Source organism: Phyllobates terribilis, unplaced genomic scaffold (genome assembly GCF_046119375.1).
Source record: "Phyllobates terribilis strain yellow unplaced genomic scaffold, ASM4611937v1 Scaffold_3__8_contigs__length_932513732, whole genome shotgun sequence".
Classification (NCBI taxonomy): Eukaryota; Metazoa; Chordata; class Amphibia; order Anura; family Dendrobatidae; genus Phyllobates; species Phyllobates terribilis.
In genome coordinates this window covers 667,905,242-667,925,111 of record NW_027362763.1, presented here as the reverse complement: position 1 = coordinate 667,925,111, position 19,870 = coordinate 667,905,242, and the positions used below count along the sequence as shown (strand labels likewise).

At 41.6% G+C, this 19,870-nt stretch overlaps 1 protein-coding gene across 1 annotated transcript in view; it reads left to right on the top strand.

Annotated features, from left to right (window-relative positions):
* Positions 1-355: 355 nt before the first annotated feature.
* The window catches only part of LOC141257317 (uncharacterized), an 83,882-nt gene continuing 64,367 nt past the window's right edge, over positions 356-19,870 (top strand). Inside the window, exons 1-8 of the mRNA XM_073671758.1 lie at positions 356-436; positions 6,582-6,704; positions 15,428-15,538; positions 15,650-15,817; positions 15,901-16,024; positions 16,145-16,242; positions 16,857-16,911; positions 18,063-19,148. Coding sequence (XP_073527859.1) covers positions 15,431-15,538; positions 15,650-15,817; positions 15,901-16,024; positions 16,145-16,242; positions 16,857-16,911; positions 18,063-19,148 — 1,639 coding nt within the window. The 5' untranslated portion in view covers positions 356-436; positions 6,582-6,704; positions 15,428-15,430. The remainder of the gene's footprint in view (positions 437-6,581; positions 6,705-15,427; positions 15,539-15,649; positions 15,818-15,900; positions 16,025-16,144; positions 16,243-16,856; positions 16,912-18,062; positions 19,149-19,870) is intronic.

Here is a 19,870-nt window from a genome sequence, read left to right as displayed (position 1 = left end):
CACCGCACATATACAGCGTCTACAGCACCGCACATATACAGCGTATACAGCACCGCACATATACAGCACCGCACATATACAGCGTACACAGCACCGCACATATACAGCGTACACAGCACCGCACATATACAGCGTATACAGCACCGGACACATATACAGCGTATACAGCACCGCACATATACAGCAAATATCTCACTGTAGACTGAGATCAGTGGAAGAGACGAGGCCTCCTGGGATTATAGTACAGAGGAGAAACCCTACAGACACCTGGATGATGTCATCACCACGTGACCAGTCACATGAGGGGGCGGAGTCAGACTCAGGCTTGAGGAAATGAAGGACCTTTGGTGATGTCATGGCCATGTGATCAGTCACGTGAGGGGGCGGAGTCTCATTTCCAGCTTTCCTGATTCTATGGTAACATCTTCATAAGCAGGTAATAGAGAGGAGAGTGTGACCCCGAGAACTACACAGGAGTGCGGGGGCTCCACACTATATACACACAGCTCTACACTATATACACACAGCTCTACACTATATACACACAGCTCCACACTATATACACAGCTCTACACTATATACACACAGCTCTACACTATATACACACAGCTCTACACTATATACACACAGCTCTACACTATATACACACAGCTCTACACTATATACACAGCTCTACACTATATACACACAGCTCTACACTATATACACACAGCTCTACACTATATACACACAGCTCTACACTATATACACACAGCTCTACACTATATATACACAGCTCTACACTATATACACAGCTCTACACTATATATACACACAGCTCTACACTATATACACACAGCTCTACACTATATATACACAGCTCTACACTATATACACACAGCTCTACACTATATACACACAGCTCTACACTATATACACAGCTCTACACTATATATACACACAGCTCTACACTATATATACACAGCTCTACACTATATATACACACAGCTCTACACTATATATACACAGCTCTACACTATATACACACAGCTCTACACTATATATACACACAGCTCTACACTATATATACACAGCTCTACACTATATACACACAGCTCTACACTATATACACACAGCTCTACACTATATATACACAGCTCTACACTATATACACACAGCTCTACACTATATACACACAGCTCTACACTATATACACAGCTCTACACTATATATACACAGCTCTACACTATATATACACACAGCTCTACACTATATATACACAGCTCTACACTATATACACACAGCTCTACACTATATACACACAGCTCTACACTATATATACACAGCTCTACACTATATACACACAGCTCTACACTATATACACAGCTCTACACTATATATACACACAGCTCTACACTATATATACACAGCTCTACACTATATATACACACAGCTCTACACTATATATACACAGCTCTACACTATATACACACAGCTCTACACTATATATACACAGCTCTACACTATATATACACACAGCTCTACACTATATACACACAGCTCTACACTATATATACACAGCTCTACACTATATACACAGCTCTACACTATATACACACAGCTCTACACTATATACACACAGCTCTACACTATATACACACAGCTCTACACTATATACACACAGCTCTACACTACATACACACAGCTCTACACTATATATACAGCTCTACACTATATACACACAGCTCTACACTATATATACAGCTCTACACTATATACACACAGCTCTACACTATATACACAGCTCTACACTATATACACAGCTCTACACTATATACACAGCTCCACACTATATACACAGCTCCACACTATATACACAGCTCTACACTATATACACACAGCTCTACACTATATACACAGCTCCACACTATATACACAGCTCTACACTATATACACAGCTCTACACTATATACACAGCTCCACACTATATACAGCTCTACACTATATACACAGCTCTACACTATATACACACAGCTCTACACTATATACACACAGCTCTACACTATATACACACAGCTCTACACTATATACACACAGCTCTACACTATATACACAGCTCTACACTATATACACAGCTCTACACTATATACACACAGCTCTACACTATATACACAGCTCTACACTATATACACACAGCTCTACACTATATACAGCTCTACACTATATACACAGCTCCACACTATATACACAGCTCTACACTATATACACACAGCTCTACACTATATACACACAGCTCTACACTATATATACAGCTCTACACTATATACACAGCTCTACACTATATACACACAGCTCTACACTATATACACAGCTCTACACTATATACACACAGCTCTACACTATATACACACAGCTCTACACTATATACAGCTCTACACTATATACACAGCTCCACACTATATACACAGCTCTACACTATATACACAGCTCCACACTATATACACACAGCTCTACACTATATACACAGCTCCACACTATATACACAGCTCTACACTATATACACAGCTCCACACTATATACAGCTCTACACTATATACACACAGCTCTACACTATATACACACAGCTCTACACTATATACACACAGCTCTACACTATATACACACAGCTCTACACTATATACACACAGCTCTACACTATATACACAGCTCTACACTATATACACACAGCTCTACACTATATACACAGCTCCACACTATATACACAGCTCTACACTATATACACAGCTCTACACTATATACACACAGCTCTACACTATATACACAGCTCTACACTATATACACACAGCTCTACACTATATACACAGCTCTACACTATATACACACAGCTCTACACTATATACACACAGCTCTACACTATATACACACAGCTCTACACTATATATACAGCTCTACACTATATACACACAGCTCTACACTATATACACAGCTCCACACTATATACACACAGCTCTACACTATATATACAGCTCTACACTATATACACACAGCTCTACACTATATACACAGCTCTACACTATATACACACAGCTCTACACTATATACACACAGCTCTACACTATACACAGCTCTACACTATATACACAGCTCTACACTATATACACAGCTCTACACTATATATACACAGCTCTACACTATATACACAGCTCTACACTATATACACAGCTCTACACTATACACAGCTCTACACTGTATACACAGCTCTACACTATATACACACAGCTCTACACTATATACACACAGCTCTACACTATATACACACAGCTCTACACTATATACACACAGCTCTACACTATATACACACAGCTCTACACTATATACACACAGCTCTACACTATATATACACAGCTCTACACTATATACACACAGCTCTACACTATATATACACAGCTCTACACTATATACACACAGCTCTACACTATATACACACAGCTCTACACTATATACACACAGCTCTACACTATATACACAGCTCTACACTATATACACACAGCTCTACACTATATATACAGCTCTACACTATATACACACAGCTCTACACTATATACACAGCTCCACACTATATACACACAGCTCTACACTATATATACAGCTCTACACTATATACACACAGCTCTACACTATATACACAGCTCTACACTATATACACACAGCTCTACACTATATACACACAGCTCTACACTATATACACAGCTCTACACTATACACAGCTCTACACTATATACACAGCTCTACACTATATACACAGCTCTACACTATATACACAGCTCTACACTATATATACACAGCTCTACACTATATACACAGCTCTACACTATACACAGCTCTACACTGTATACACACAGCTCTACACTATATATACACAGCTCTACACTATATACACACAGCTCTACACTATATACACACAGCTCTACACTATATACACACAGCTCTACACTATATACACACAGCTCTACACTATATATACAGCTCTACACTATATACACACAGCTCTACACTATATATACAGCTCTACACTATATACACACAGCTCTACACTATATACACACAGCTCTACACTATATACACACAGCTCTACACTATATACACACAGCTCTACACTATATACACACAGCTCTACACTATATATACAGCTCTACACTATATATACAGCTCTACACTATATACACACAGCTCTACACTATATACACAGCTCTACACTATACACAGCTCTACACTGTATACACACAGCTCTACACTATATACACACAGCTCTACACTATATACACACAGCTCTACACTATATACACACAGCTCTACACTATATACACACAGCTCTACACTATATACACACAGCTCTACACTATATACACACAGCTCTACACTATATACACAGCTCTACACTATATACACAGCTCTACACTATACACACAGCTCTACACTATATACACACAGCTCTACACTATATACACACAGCTCTACACTATATACACACAGCTCTGCACTATATACACACAGCTCTACACTATATACACACAGCTCTACACTATATACACACAGCTCTACACTATATACACACAGCTCTACACTATATACACACAGCTCTACACTATATACACACAGCTCTACACTATATACACAGCTCTACACTATATACACACAGCTCTACACTATATACACACAGCTCTACACTATATACACACAGCTCTACACTATATACACACAGCTCTACACTATATACACACAGCTCTACACTATATACACAGCTCTACACTATATACACACAGCTCTACACTATATACACACAGCTCTACACTATATACACACAGCTCTACACTATATACACACAGCTCTACACTATATACACACAGCTCTACACTATATACACACAGCTCTACACTTTATATATACACAGCTCTACACTTTATATATACACAGCTCTACACTATATACACACAGCTCTACACTATATACACACAGCTCTACACTATATACATACACAGCTCTACACTATATACACAGCTCTACACTATATACACACAGCTCTACACTATATACACACAGCTCTACACTATACACACACAGCTCTACACGATATACACAGCTCTACACGATATACACAGCTCTACACTATATACACACAGCTCTACACTATACACACAGCTCTACGCTATATACACACAGCTCTACACTATATACACACAGCTCTACACTATATACACACAGCTCTACACTATATACACACAGCTCTACACTATATATACACAGCTCTACACTATATACACACAGCTCTACACTATGCACACACAGCTCTACACTATATACACACAGCTCTACACTATATACACACAGCTCCACACTATACACAGCTCTACACTATATACACACAGCTCTACACTATATACACAGCTCTACACTATATACACAGCTCTACACTATATACACACAGCTCTACACTATATACACAGCTCTACACTATATATACAGCTCTACACTATATATACACAGCTCTGCACTATATACACAGCTCTGCACTATATACACAGCTCTACACTATATACACACAGCTCTACACTATATACACACAGCTCTACACTATATGCACACAGCTCTACACTATATGCACACAGCTCTACACTATATACACACAGCTCCACACTATATGCACACAGCTCTACACTATATACACACAGCTCCACACTATATGCACACAGCTCTACACTATATACACAGCTCTACACTATATACACAGCTCTACACTATATACACAGCTCTACACTATATACACACAGCTCTACACTATATACACACAGCTCTACACTATATACACACAGCTCTACACTATATACACACAGCTCTACACTATATACACAGCTCTACACTATATACACACAGCTCTACGCTATATACACACAGCTCTACACTATACACACACAGCTCTACGCTATATACACACAGCTCTACACTATATATACACACAGCTCTACACTATATATACACACAGCTCTACACTATATACACACAGCTCTACACTATATACACACAGCTCTACACTATATACACAGCTCTACACTATATACACACAGCTCTACACTATATACACAGCTCTACACTATATACACACAGCTCTACACTATATACACAGCTCTACACTATATACACACAGCTCTACACTATATACACACAGCTCTACGCTATATACACACAGCTCTACGCTATATACACACAGCTCTACGCTATATACACACAGCTCTACGCTATATACACACAGCTCTACGCTATATACACACAGCTCTACGCTATATACACACAGCTCTACGCTATATACACACAGCTCTACGCTATATACACACAGCTCTACGCTATATACACACAGCTCTACGCTATATACACACAGCTCTACGCTATACACACACAGCTCTACGCTATACACACACAGCTCTACGCTATATACACACAGCTCTACACTATATATACACAGCTCTACACTATATATACACAGCTCTACACTATATACACAGCTCTTTACGATGTATATTATATACGCTGCTCTTCATCCTTCATAGTTGAAAATGACTTCAGGGTTGAGAGGAGGATGAGTGGCTGTGGGTCCGGAGGTGACTGATGAGACCAATCCTGGCCCTGAAGGCTCACGCAGATACGTGACATAAGTGACTAGATGTGAGCAGGTCAGTAATACCCCGTGTGCCGTGTTCACAGCTCGCTCTCTTTTTGCCTCAGATACTCCTATCTTCAGCTGCACGGTCTAGTGAGGTGATCCTTAGCGAGCGTGTTCGGTGATACTCGGATATCACTTGAGTATCTGGGTTCTCGGATGTGGTCTGCACTCGTCGAGCATTGGGCGGTCCTCTATTTTGAAACTCGAATCCCGCCCCGCATGTTTGCACTTGTTACACAACCAATAAACATGCCATGCGGTGATTGCCTGCCAGTCACTGTAATGCTATAGCCATCTTGGTAGTGGCATTCCTGTATTTGACTGGCCATATTACATCATCAGAGGTATAAAAGAACAGGCGCCGCCAAGCTCTGCACACTGATACTGGTGCTGGTGCTGAACCATCATACTATGGGCTCTTTCACATGTCAGTGTTTCCAGTACGTGTGGTGACAGTTTCCACACGTACTGGAGACACTGACACACGCAGACCCATTTAAATCTATGGGTCTGCGCACATGTCAGTATGTTTCCACGGACCGTGCGTCCGTGTGCTCCACATGCTGACATGTCTGATTTTTTTGTGTATTCACGGTCCGCAAAAGTGTCTCACGCTGAACACACACGGATGACATCAGTGTGACATGTACCGGCGCCTGGGAATCAGTGATACAGGTAGCGCTGTTCCCAAGCGCCAGATGCTGAACACAACCCTCATCATGGTTCCCTGCCGACGCTGCAATCAGCACCAGCAGGGACAATGATGAGGGTAGTAGTGTCTGCTGCAGTATCCCTGTGTAAAAATAAGATTAAAATAATAAAATCCTTATACTCACCTGTCCTAGGTGTCCCCCGCTGTAATCCTCTCACCGCTGGAGCCAGGAAGAATAAGCCGGAGGTGAGCTCAGAGAGTGACAGGACACCGCTCCTGAGCGCAGCCCTGGAGCCCCTCGCTGGAGCTGCTCATTTTCCGCTTTGTCAGCAGTCAGACGATTACAGCGGGGGAATACCTAGGACAGGTGTGTATTAGGATTTTATTATGTTATTCTTATTTTTACAGGTAGACTCTGCGGGAGCAGAGACTACTACCCTCATCATTGTCCCTGCTGGTGTTGATCGCAGCGCTAGCAGGGAACCATGATGAGGGCAGTGTTCAGCACCTGGCGCTTGGGGACAGCTCTAACTGTAGTGCTGATTCCCAGGTGCCGGTCCATGTGATCCTGATGCGGCACACGGTTGCCACACGTGTGACACATGAGACACGGATACCATTTTTTCCGGTAGCGGAAATATACGGATGTGTGAAACCGGCCTAATAATCCTTGTAAGAGCTAATTTTGTGCTTTTCTGTATGTATCAGACACATTCTGCATTTAGCCTTGGGAGGGACAGGAGCAGGGGCAGGAAGAGTGACTGAATACAGTCTCTAGGCAGGGCTTAGGGCTTTGCAGTTGGTTGCTAAATATATAGCTGCGGCACTTGACCACATTAAATCCCCCCCCCCTCCCCAAAAAAAAAAAATATATTGTCATTCATAGAGTATTACATTCTTTGTAGTACATTTCAGTGTTATATAACACTCCAAACAAGCGTTGAAATTTTTTTCTGGATTCAATTACTCACCCATACAGTATTACTGTCACGGGTGTGTTGCCACGAAGATCGTCACGAGTACACAGCCTGACTTCTCGCAGCTGACTTGTTGGTGCTTTGTGTTTCTCGGCAGTGAGGGAGTTAATTCTCTCTCTCTCTCTCTCTCTGGGCTAGATGAGGTCCAGCCTCGCCCAGCTGCAATCAATACTTCTGTAGTGAGACTCCTTCATATACCTGCTGGTCTGTTTGGGAGGTGTCGGTGAAAGCATTTCATTCTGACTGACAGAGCGGATCGTGGTGTTTGGAGTTGCTGAGATAAGTGTATTTGGAAGTGTTTTTTCCCTTTCCTCGCTTTATCATTTATCTCCTTTCCCGTTGGTTTTCCCTCTGTTGTAGTTGAGAAGTTGTTTGTATGCAAGGTGGTTTTGGTTTTTCCCTTGTACTGTCTCGTTCGTCTAAATACTGTGTTTGGGCATATTATTTCTTGTTCCCTTTGGTTGTGATCGGGGTCCTTCTCAGGACTAGATTACTGAGGTGCAGGGATCTTCAGGAGGTAGGGGTTACGCTGGCGGCCTGGACCTCTGTACCTTTAACAGTACCTCCAGGTTGAGGGATTAGTCAGGGCCCCAGCTTAGGGTCAGCTTAGGCCCCCTACCTCCAGTATACAGAGACAGCGTGACATTTACGTACTTTGTGGTGCATTTTGGTGTTATATAACACTTCAAAAAGTGTTGAAAAATTTTCCGGATTCAATTAGTCCTCCACCCATTCATAGAGTATTGCGTGCTTTCTTAACAGTTCGTTGGTATATAACATTCCAAAAAAGGGTTAAACATTTTTTTCTGGATTCAGTTAGTCATCCATACAGTTTAACACGGTTATTGTTACATTACGGTGGTATTTAACACTCAAAAAATGCATTGACATTTTTTCTTGATTCAGTTAGTCATCCATAGAGTATTACGTGCTTTCTGTTAAATTTTTGTGGTATATAAAACACTCCAAAAAAGCATTCTAAATTTTTTCTGGATTCAATGAGTCATGTATAGAGTATTACGTGCTTAGTAAGCTACAAGGATGGCAGAATCCCATGAGACTCCTGAGGGAGAGACCGGAGGAATATTGGAGCCAGACCAAGCTGGTGCGACAGGAGAGGTTGCAGGAGCCTGTGTTCCTGAATCGGCCACTTTCCTGCAACTACCAAGGCCCGAACCCAGGCCACAGCCTTCACTGCTGGAGTTCTTGCGGACCGCAGACGGGAGAGCCAGGATCCAGCAACTAGTGAGCGGACTGCGGGGTCTAGGATAGTCGGAAGAGAGCAGGAGGTGAGCCAGGATCAGGGCTGGATCGTTGATATTTTGGAGATGTGTGAGCTACAAAGGCACAGGAAAGTTGAAGGAAAGATGAATGCAGCACGTTATCAGCAAATACTAGAGACAAAGTTGCACTCATCAGCCCGGAAGCTGCGCATGGGACGTACTTGGATGTTCCAACATGACAACAATCCAAAACACAAGGCCAAGTCGACCTGTCATTGGCTTCAGCAGAATAAAGTGAAGGTTCTGGAGTGGCCATCTCAGTCTCCTGACCTCAATATCATTGAGCCACTCTGGGGAGATCTCAAGCGCGCAGTTCATGCTAGACAGCCCAGGAATTTACAGGAACTGGAGGCTTTTTGCCAAGAAGAATGGGCAGCTTTACCATCTGAGAAAATAAAGACCCTCATCCACAACTACCACAAAAGACTTCAAGCTGTCATTGATGTTAGAGGGGGCAATACACGGTATTAAGACCTGGGGTATGAGAACTTTTGATCAGGGTCATTTGGATGTTTTTGGTCGTCATTAAGATTTATAAAGAGAAAACACAGTAAAGAGAATACAATAAATGGCTTCACCCAACCAATAACCATGAGTGTTATCATTCATATTCTCTGAAACAAGACCAAGAAAGGAAAAATTCTGCTGGGGTATGTAAACTTTTGAGCACAACTGTACACAGCTCTGCACTGAATATTAAATATACTCAGCTGTACATTTTATGCTATATACACACAGCTCTACACCATATACTATATACACACAGCTCTACACCATACACTATATGGGAGAATTGGGAGCGCAGGTGGTCTTCTCATCCATCCTCCCAGTGGATGGCCATGGAACAATGAGGTGGAATAAGATTCTACAGGTGAACAACTGGCTACGTCGATGGTGCCGTCAACAAGGATTTGGATTTCTGGATCACGGAATGAATTACCTATACGATGGACTACTTGCTAGAGATGGGGTGCACCTTACGAAGACTGGAAAACATGTATTTGGAAGTCGCCTTGCTACACTCATCAGAAGAGCTTTAAACTAGAACAATGTGGGAAGGGAAGCAAAAGGCCAGAAAAAGCCATACAGCTGACAAATACTATTGAGATCTCTGCTACTGGAAGTGGAAAAGAAGAACAAAGACAAAACAATTTAAATAATAAAAATACGGGAGGAAGAGAAACCAATCACAAACTAAAATGTTTTTATACAAATGCACAAAGCATGGGCAACAAACAAGGAGAATTGGAACTACTAATGCAGGAAAAGGAATATGATGTCATTGGAATCACTGAAACTTGGTGGGACGATACACATGATTGGAATAAAGGCTAAAAGGATACAACTTATTTGCAAGAAACAGACTTGATAAACGAGGAGGAGGTGTTGCATTGTATGTTAGAAAAGCGTATATCTGCACAGAGATTGAAGCTTCAGAGACTGGGAGTTCTGTGGAAACTGTTTGGGTAAGAATACAAGGAGAGAACAACGGAAAGGACACCATTGTAGGCATTTACTACAGGCCACCTGGGCAAGCTGAAGATATGGATGAACTCTTTATGTATCAAATGACCAAGTTCTCCAAAAAATATGACGTAGTGGTCATGGGAGATTTCAACTATCCAGACATTTGTTGGGAATCTCTCTCAAGTAAAACTAACAGGTCAAGCAAATTCTTATCCTCTCTTGCTGACAACTTTATCTTCCAAAAGGTAGGGGAGAAAACAAGGGGATCTGCTACTTTGGATCTAATCCTTATAAACAGGGAGGAAATGGTTGAGGAGGTAAAGGTGGCTGGGACCCTAGGAAGCAGCGATCATGCTATTATAGAATTTTGGATAACTAGAGGAGGAAGACATGTGAAGACTCAAACTTCAAGGTTAGATTTTAGAAAGGCAGATTTTAAGAGACTCAGAAAGAGAATAGGAGGGATCCAATGGCTGGATGTCCTTAAGGACAAAAATGTCCAGGAAGGATGGGAAATTTTTAAAAATGAGATTCTCCAAGCACAATCGTTAACAATCCCGAAAAGTAGGAAGAATGGGAAGCATTTAAGGAAACCAGGATGGATGAACACAGAACTTAAACACATGCTAAAAAGAAAGAAAGAAATGTTTATTAAATGGAAAGAGGGAGGCATATCTAAAGAAGATTATAATGCAGTCTGCAGATCCTGCAGGGCACGTATCAGGTTAGCTAAAGCTGACAATGAATTAAGGCTTGCAAGAGATGTCAAAAGCAATAAAAAAGGATTTTGGGGGTATGTCAAAAGTAAAAGAAAAGTCAAAGATGCTATAGGATTTTTACAGGATGAAAATGGAGAAATGGTAAGAGAGGATGTTGAGAAGGCCGAACTTTTTAATTCCTATTTTGCATCTGTTTTCTCTCAGAAAGAAAATGTAACATCAACTGATCTTCACTGTCCTTTTAAAGGAATAGAGGAATCCAAGTTATCTGTAAACAGAAAGATTGTGAGGGAATATTTAGCTAACATAAATGAGTTCAAGTCTCCAGGTCCAGATGAATTACACCCCAGAGTACTGAAGGAGATCGTAGAAGAAATTTTAGAACCACTCTCCATAATCTTTGAAAATTCTTGGAGAACAGGAGAAGTCCCAGAAGACTGGAGAAGAGCAAATGTTGTTCCTATCTTCAAAAAGGGGAAGAAGGTGGACCCAGGGAACTATAGGCCGGTGAGTCTAACTTCTATACCAGGAAAGATCTTTGAACAAATTATTAAACAACATGTATGTAAGTACATGGATAAGAATGAAGTGATTAACCAGAGTCAGCATGGGTTTGTAACTAACAAGTCATGTCAGACTAACTTAATTTCCTTCTATGACAGAATCACTGACTGGGTGGATCAGGGAAATGCTGTAGATATAGTATATCTTGACTTCAGCAAAGCATTTGACAAAGTATCTAACACCATCCTTATTGAAAAAATGACCAAGTATGCAATGGACCAGGCAACTGTTAGGTGGATTCATAACTGGCTTAGTGATCGGACTCAAAGGGTGGTTGTAAATGGCTTCACATCCAGCTGGATGAATGTCTCAAGTGGGGTACCACAGGGCTCCGTCCTGGGACCTGTATTGTTCAACATCTTTATCAATGATTTAGATGAAGGAATTGAGGGTAAACTGATTAAATTTGCTGATGACACAAAGCTAGGAGGGATAGCTAATACTAGAGAAGAGAGAGAGAGGATTCAAAAAGACCTAAATAAACTGGAGCAGTGGGCAGCAACCAACAGAATGGTTTTTAACAGGGAAAAATGCAAAGTACTACATCTGGGCAATAAAAATGAAAAAAACATATACAGAATGGGAGGAATAGAGCTAAGCAACAGTACATGTGAAAAAGACTTAGGTATACTAATAGATCATAGACTGAACATGAGTCAACAGTGTGATGCAGCAGCAAAAAAGGCAAATACAATTCTGGGATGTATTAACAGAAGCATACAGTCTAGATCACGTGAAGTCATTATCGGTCTTTACTCCTCTTTGGTCAGACCTCATCTGGAATACTGTGTACAGTTTTGGGCACCACATTTTAAAAAAGACATAGACAAACTGGAGCAAGTTCAGAGAAGAGCGACCAGAATGGTGACTGGTCTGCAAACCATGTCCTATGAGGAACGGTTGCAGGATTTGGGAATGTTTAGCTTGCAAAAAAGAAGACTGAGAGGAGACTTAATAGCTGTCTACAAATATGTCAAGGGCTGTCACATTGTAGAAGGATCATCTTTATTCTCATTTGCACAAGGAAAGACTAGAAGCAATGGGATGAAACTAAATGGGAGGAGACACAGATTAGATATTAGAAAAAACTTTTTGACAGTTAGGGTGATCAATGAGTGGAACAGGCTGCCACGAGAGGTGGTGAGTTCCCCTTCAATGGACATCTTCAAACAGAGGCTGGACAGACATCTGTCTGAGATGATCTAGTGAATCCTGCTTTGAGCAGGGGGTTGGACCAGATGACCCAGGAGGTCCCTTCCAACTCTACCATTCTATGATTCTATGATATACACACAGCTCTACACTATATACACACAGCTCTACACCATATACTATATACACACAGCTCTACACCATACACTATATACACACAGCTCTACACTATATACACACAGCTCTACACCATATACTATATACACACAGCTCTACACCATACACTATATACACACAGCTCCACACTATATACACAGCTCTACACTATATACACACAGCTCTACACTATATACACACAGCTCTACACTATACACACAGCTCTACACTATATACACAGCTCTACACTATATACACACAGCTCTACACCATATACTATATACACACAGCTCTACACCATACACTATATACACACAGCTCTACACCATATACTATATACACACAGCTCTACACCATATACTATATACACACAGCTCTACACCATATACTATATGCACACAGCTCTACACCATATACTATATACACACAGCTCTACACCATACACTATATACACACAGCTCTATACCATATACTATATACACACAGCTCTATGCTGCATACTGTATACACACAGTTCAACGCTGTACACTATAAACAAATAGCTCTACATTGTATAGTATATAGAGACAGCTATGCACAGTATACTGTATACACACGGTTGTACATTGTATTTTATATATACTCAGCTCTATGCCATGTACTATATACATACAGTTGAACGCTGTATATTGTATACACACAGCTCTATACCTTATAATATATCCACACTGCTCCACACCGTGTACTGTATACACACAGCTCCTCCTAATGTCTGGGGTGGATTCTTATTACATCAGGGTAAGAAGCTATAAGATTTATAGCAATTCGGAGACCTCTTCATCGTGTACTGTGTACAGTCCTGTATAATTTCCTATTAGGCTATGTGCCCACAATGCAGAAATGCTCAGGATTTTTTTTGAGCGTTTCTGCATCTCCCTGGCAGAAAAAACACATGCGGATTGTACATGCGGATTGTACATGCATTTTTCCTGCCAGGGACATGCGGATGTGAAGCGTTCTTCACATCCATTTCCGCATGCGGGTTGACAAGCGATTTTAGCATCACTTGGAAAGTGCTTGACAACTTGGTCACACTATATAAATCCATGCAACAGGCATATATAGTGTGACCGTAAAAGAATGTTTAAAAATAAATCTATACTTACCTTCTGATGGCCCCCGCTGTCTTGCTTCGCTCCGTCCTGGCTTGCCGGCAGCTCGCGGTACACTGAAGGACCTGCCGTCACATGACTATGACGTCAGCGCAGGTCCTTCAGTCCTCCGCGAGCTGCCGGCAAGTGAGGACAAGCACACCGGGGGCTATCAGAAGGTAAATATAATATTTATTTTTTATTTTATTCTTTTTTTTACAGGTTCTATGGTACCCGGGTCCGGAGGAGAGTCTCCTGTCCTCCACACCCGGGTACAATCAGCACATTGAAACACATGTTATCCGCATGTACAGATGCAGTGATGCGTAATCCATGCGTTCCAATGCAAGTCAATGGCGGCGAAAACTCAGCGCTTCCGCAAAATAATTGGTAGTGCTACGTTTTTTTTTCCCATGATAACCCGCAGCGGAAATTTGAGCAGCATGTGCATAGCACATGCGGATTATCATTGGGGAACATGGCAGGCCTTCTACCAAGCGTTTTTGAAGCGTTTCTGCAGCGTTTTTCCTGCTGCGGAAACGCTTCAAAAATGCATCGTGGGCACACAGCCTCAGATTTCCCTTCAGTTAGATTTTCAACCCTTGCTTTCTCATTTTTATTTTCCTTTAAAAGACAATGGTCCTTTCCATCAGTGCCCCCCCGAGGATGGAGCAGGACAGAGACCACATGGCGGCTCGGATATTAGACCTCACCCTGGAGATAATCTACTGGATCACTGGAGAGGTGAGAGCTTCACATCACATCACTCTGATCTCTAGTAATAAAGCCGGAAATGACGGGAAAGGTGAAGGATTCTCGGCCTCTGTGTAGTGATCGGCGCCTCCCCATACACAGGATCACACAGTAGTGAAGACGTCGTCTGGGGAGTGTGTGACCCCCCGTGTGTCAGGAGGGCGGAGCTGGACCCTGAGTGACATCACCGAGCCTCCACCTCATTCACTGATACATGAGCAGAAGATCCTAGAACTGACCACCAGGATCACTGAGCTGCTGAGCGGAGAGGTGAGCGCTGCCGGGAATGCTGGGACATTGTACAATAACGCCGGGGGAGGGGTCTCCTAATGACGGGTCATTGTGTGTGTCAGGTTCCTATAAGGTGTCAGGACGTCAGCGTCTATTTCTCCATGGAGGAGTGGGAGTATCTAGAAGGACACAAGGATCTGTACAAGGACGTCATGGTGGAGAATCACCCGTCCATCACATCTCCGGGTAAGAGGAGACCTTCCTGGGTTGTGGAGGAGAGAACAGGTCTGAGAGTCGTCTAGATTCCCCATCATCTGCTCATCACATATAGACAATGTATTCAGACACTGCGGTTATTTCCTATAGATGGATCCAGTCTGCGAAATCCCCCGGAGAGATGTCCCAGTCCTCTATATTTCCAGGATCGGCCAGAAAAGGAGGAAAATGTCCCCCGGGATCATCAGGTAGATGAGATGAGATTTCTGTAAATCCTCTGTAGATTGATGTAATGAGGCTTCCTCTGACCTCCTCCGGCCGCCGTGCTGTGCACTGGAGGATCCATCAGATCCTGGTATTGTCGGTCGGTATAAATGATTTCTGGTTTATATAAGATTGTGTGAAGCTTCCTGCTGTCTGGAGATTTATATTCAGTGTGGATAGATGGAAAGTTCTGTAGTGTAGATGTAACTAACAGATAACAGCACAATGCCAATCAGCTGCTTCTAAGGCAGAATACTGCTCGCAAAAAAAAAAAAAGTGAGTGCAGGAAGAAGTAGAAGGGGTAATCTCGAGCGGTGATGAAAGACTTCTTTACCGTAAAAGTGATGATGACGCTGATTAATGTAAGAAGTGTTTTTACTAAACGCAGTGTCCACCTTACAATGGACGAAGATTATTTCATGCAGAGTATAATGGTAATATTTCTGTAGACGTGAACTTGGTTGAACGTCATTGCTGTCTGCTCGCCATGCGAGGAGATATTTCTCATTTTAGGGTTGATTGGTTCATGTCCAGAATTAAGATTAACTAGGGTTCCTTTTTTCTTTTTTTTTATGTGTTTAATGTTGGATTCTTGTAGGAAAGTTCTGGTGGAACAAGTGGACTTCAACATCAGACATCAGCGTCAGTGACCGGTAAGAGCCGCTCGTTCATTTTGTTTCAGAAAAATGTCCTTGTGATTATTATTCCTATTATTGATAGCAATTTATTTCGCGACTGTCTGTCCACGGACTCTAGTATTTTGTCCTCCTATCTGAAACTGAATTTTTCAATTACGTAACTTCTTGTGTTTCATCTTCTGCTCATCAGGCTAACCCTGATATTTCCATCTGAGTATGTGAAGCGGCCATAACTCCATCTCCGGGATGTATTTCCGTTACTCCCTTTATCCAGTCAGTCGCACGCTCATGTCACCTGCAAATTAAAAAAATAACTGCACCGTCCACCATTTCAGTGTACATTGTGTAGTCCGCGCAAGACAGATTATAACTGGCTGACCGGTTGAAGATGGGAATATTTTCAGAAGAGTAGGAAGCATCTGGCCACCATTAGCCGGAGCATCGGCCGCCCACAGGGACATGATGCTGGAAGCGGGCAAGATGAGTAACAGTATTCCCCTGCTTCAAACTCCTTCCTGAAGGTGGGATTTGAGGGAAAACTTAAAATGAAAGAGGTCAATTGTATGTAATAAATCATTAGTACAGCATCTAGATCACCGACAGTCATACAAAAATTCTAAAAAAAATAAAAAGTTATACATGTACAAAATCTAGATATAGTGCAATCCGGTAAACTCTTCATCTCCTTGTCATATTCCTTTTGGTCAAATATTACTATTATTTGCCCCACAGCTCTCCTCTACTGGTTTACAAAGTACTGGGCCGTCTTCTTCATTTAATAAGATTGACAAACCCAGATTGATGATTGGGATAGTGGAGAGAGCGACTGTGGGCAGTTGTGGGATCTCTCACATGCTGGGATCCCACAACCTGGAAGTTCGGGCTGAATTTTATTAGGAGATGGTCTATTAGGGTTTGTTGTGAGTAGTTTTTTTTTTAATAGGTGATATTTAGAACAATTAACTATATGGGGCTATCCACTCTTTTATATAATAAAAATGGCAGCCCCAGATTGGTGATAGGTACTCTTTAAACATGTTTATTATAAATTTTTTAGCTCCTATAACTCCTGTCCAAAACTTGTCTCTTTGTAATTTTTTTTTTTTAAATGTGCAAATTACAAAAAATATTCCCCATTTTGAAAATATATATTTTTTTTTTTCTAGGTGAAGATTGGATGGGAAGCTCCTATAGACATCTCCTTTCAGCTCCCTATCATAATGTAGATGATAATACCACAGAAGATAATTCAATATCTCTAAATATACCCATAGTCCTTCACAGCGGAGATCTGTCCACTGATACCAGTCACATAACGCTATTGTCTAATCAATCACTGATCAGCAAACAAGGAACTGGGCTTAGACTCGAAAACGCATTTCTATGTGGGGAAAATGTAAATACTGAATCTAATCTTTTACGAAATGAAGAAATTCACATAATTGAAAGGCCATTTTCATGTTCGGAATGTGGGAAATCTTTTACCAAAGAAATGTATCTTGTTCGACATCAGACAACTCACACGGGAGAGACACTGGTTTCATGTCCGCAATGTGGGAAATGTTTTACTCAAAAATCAAGTCTCGTGAAACATCTAAGGACTCACACAGGGGAGAAGCCATTTTCATGTTCGGAATGTGGGAAATGTTTTGGCAAGAAATGGTATCTAGTTAATCACCAGAGAACTCACACAGGGGAGAGGCCATTTTTATGTCCTGACTGTGGGAAATGTTTTAGCCAGAAATCAAGTCTTATGGAACATTTCAGAAGTCATACAGGGGAGACACCGTTTTCGTGTTCAGAATGTGGGAAATGTTTTCGGAAGAAATCAAACCTTCTGGATCATCTAAGAAGTCACACAGGAGAGAAGCCATTTTTCTGTTCAGAATGTGGGAAATGTTTTACCCATAGATCAAATCTTGTGAAGCATCAAAGAAGTCACACAGGGGAGACACCATTTTCATGCTCAGAATGTGGGAAATGTTTTACTCAGAAATTAAGTCTTATGGAACATCTAAAAATTCATACTGAAGAGAAGCCATTTTCTTGCCCTGATTGTGGAAAATGTTTTAGGCAGAAAGCATATCTTGTAAAGCATCAAAGAATTCACACGGGGGAGAAGCCATTTTCATGCACACAATGTGGGAAATGTTTTAGCCAAAGATCAAATCTTGTGGAACATTTGAGAATTCACACAGGAGAGAAGCCATACTCATGTTCAGAATGTGGGAAATGCTTTACCCATAAATCAGGTTTCATACATCATCTGGGAACTCACACGGGGTAGAAACCTTTTTCATGACTTTTGTTGACCATCAAAGACTTCACGTAGAGGAGAAACAATTTCCTGGTTGATAATTTGAAAAATGTAACGAAAAAAACAAAACAAATTTTCTGGATCACGTAAATTGTCACACAGGGTAGAAGCCATTTTGATGTTCAGATTGTAGGAAATTTGTCAGGTGTCGAACTTAGAGGGTCATTTCTGAAGGTTGGAAGTTATTCCCTATCCATTGGTTAGGGGATAGCTTCCTGATTGTTGGGGTTCTGACCACTGCGACCCTGACTCTTCCAGAGAACCGGGGCTCTGAAGAGTCCTCTGTGAATGGAGTGGTGGTCGATTATGCGTCATGCTGCTCCATTCATTCTTAATGGGACCACCAGAGATAGCCGCGCACTACGCTATATGTATAGGGAATGACTTCTAAACTTGAGAATACCCCTTTAATTGTAAGACCAGCTGCCTAATAATGTCTTCTGTTTAGTGATGAGCGAGCCTGCTTGCCACTGCTCGGTACTCGCCCGAGCAACTCACTGCTTGGGCGAGTATTTCCGGGATGTTCAGACGGGAGCTTGGGTCCCCGTCTCGCATGTTTGGCGCTCTTTAGATAGCCAATTAACACGCAGGGATTGCCTGACACTCACTGTAATGCCGTAGCCATGTTGGTTGTGGCATTACAGTGATTGGCTGACC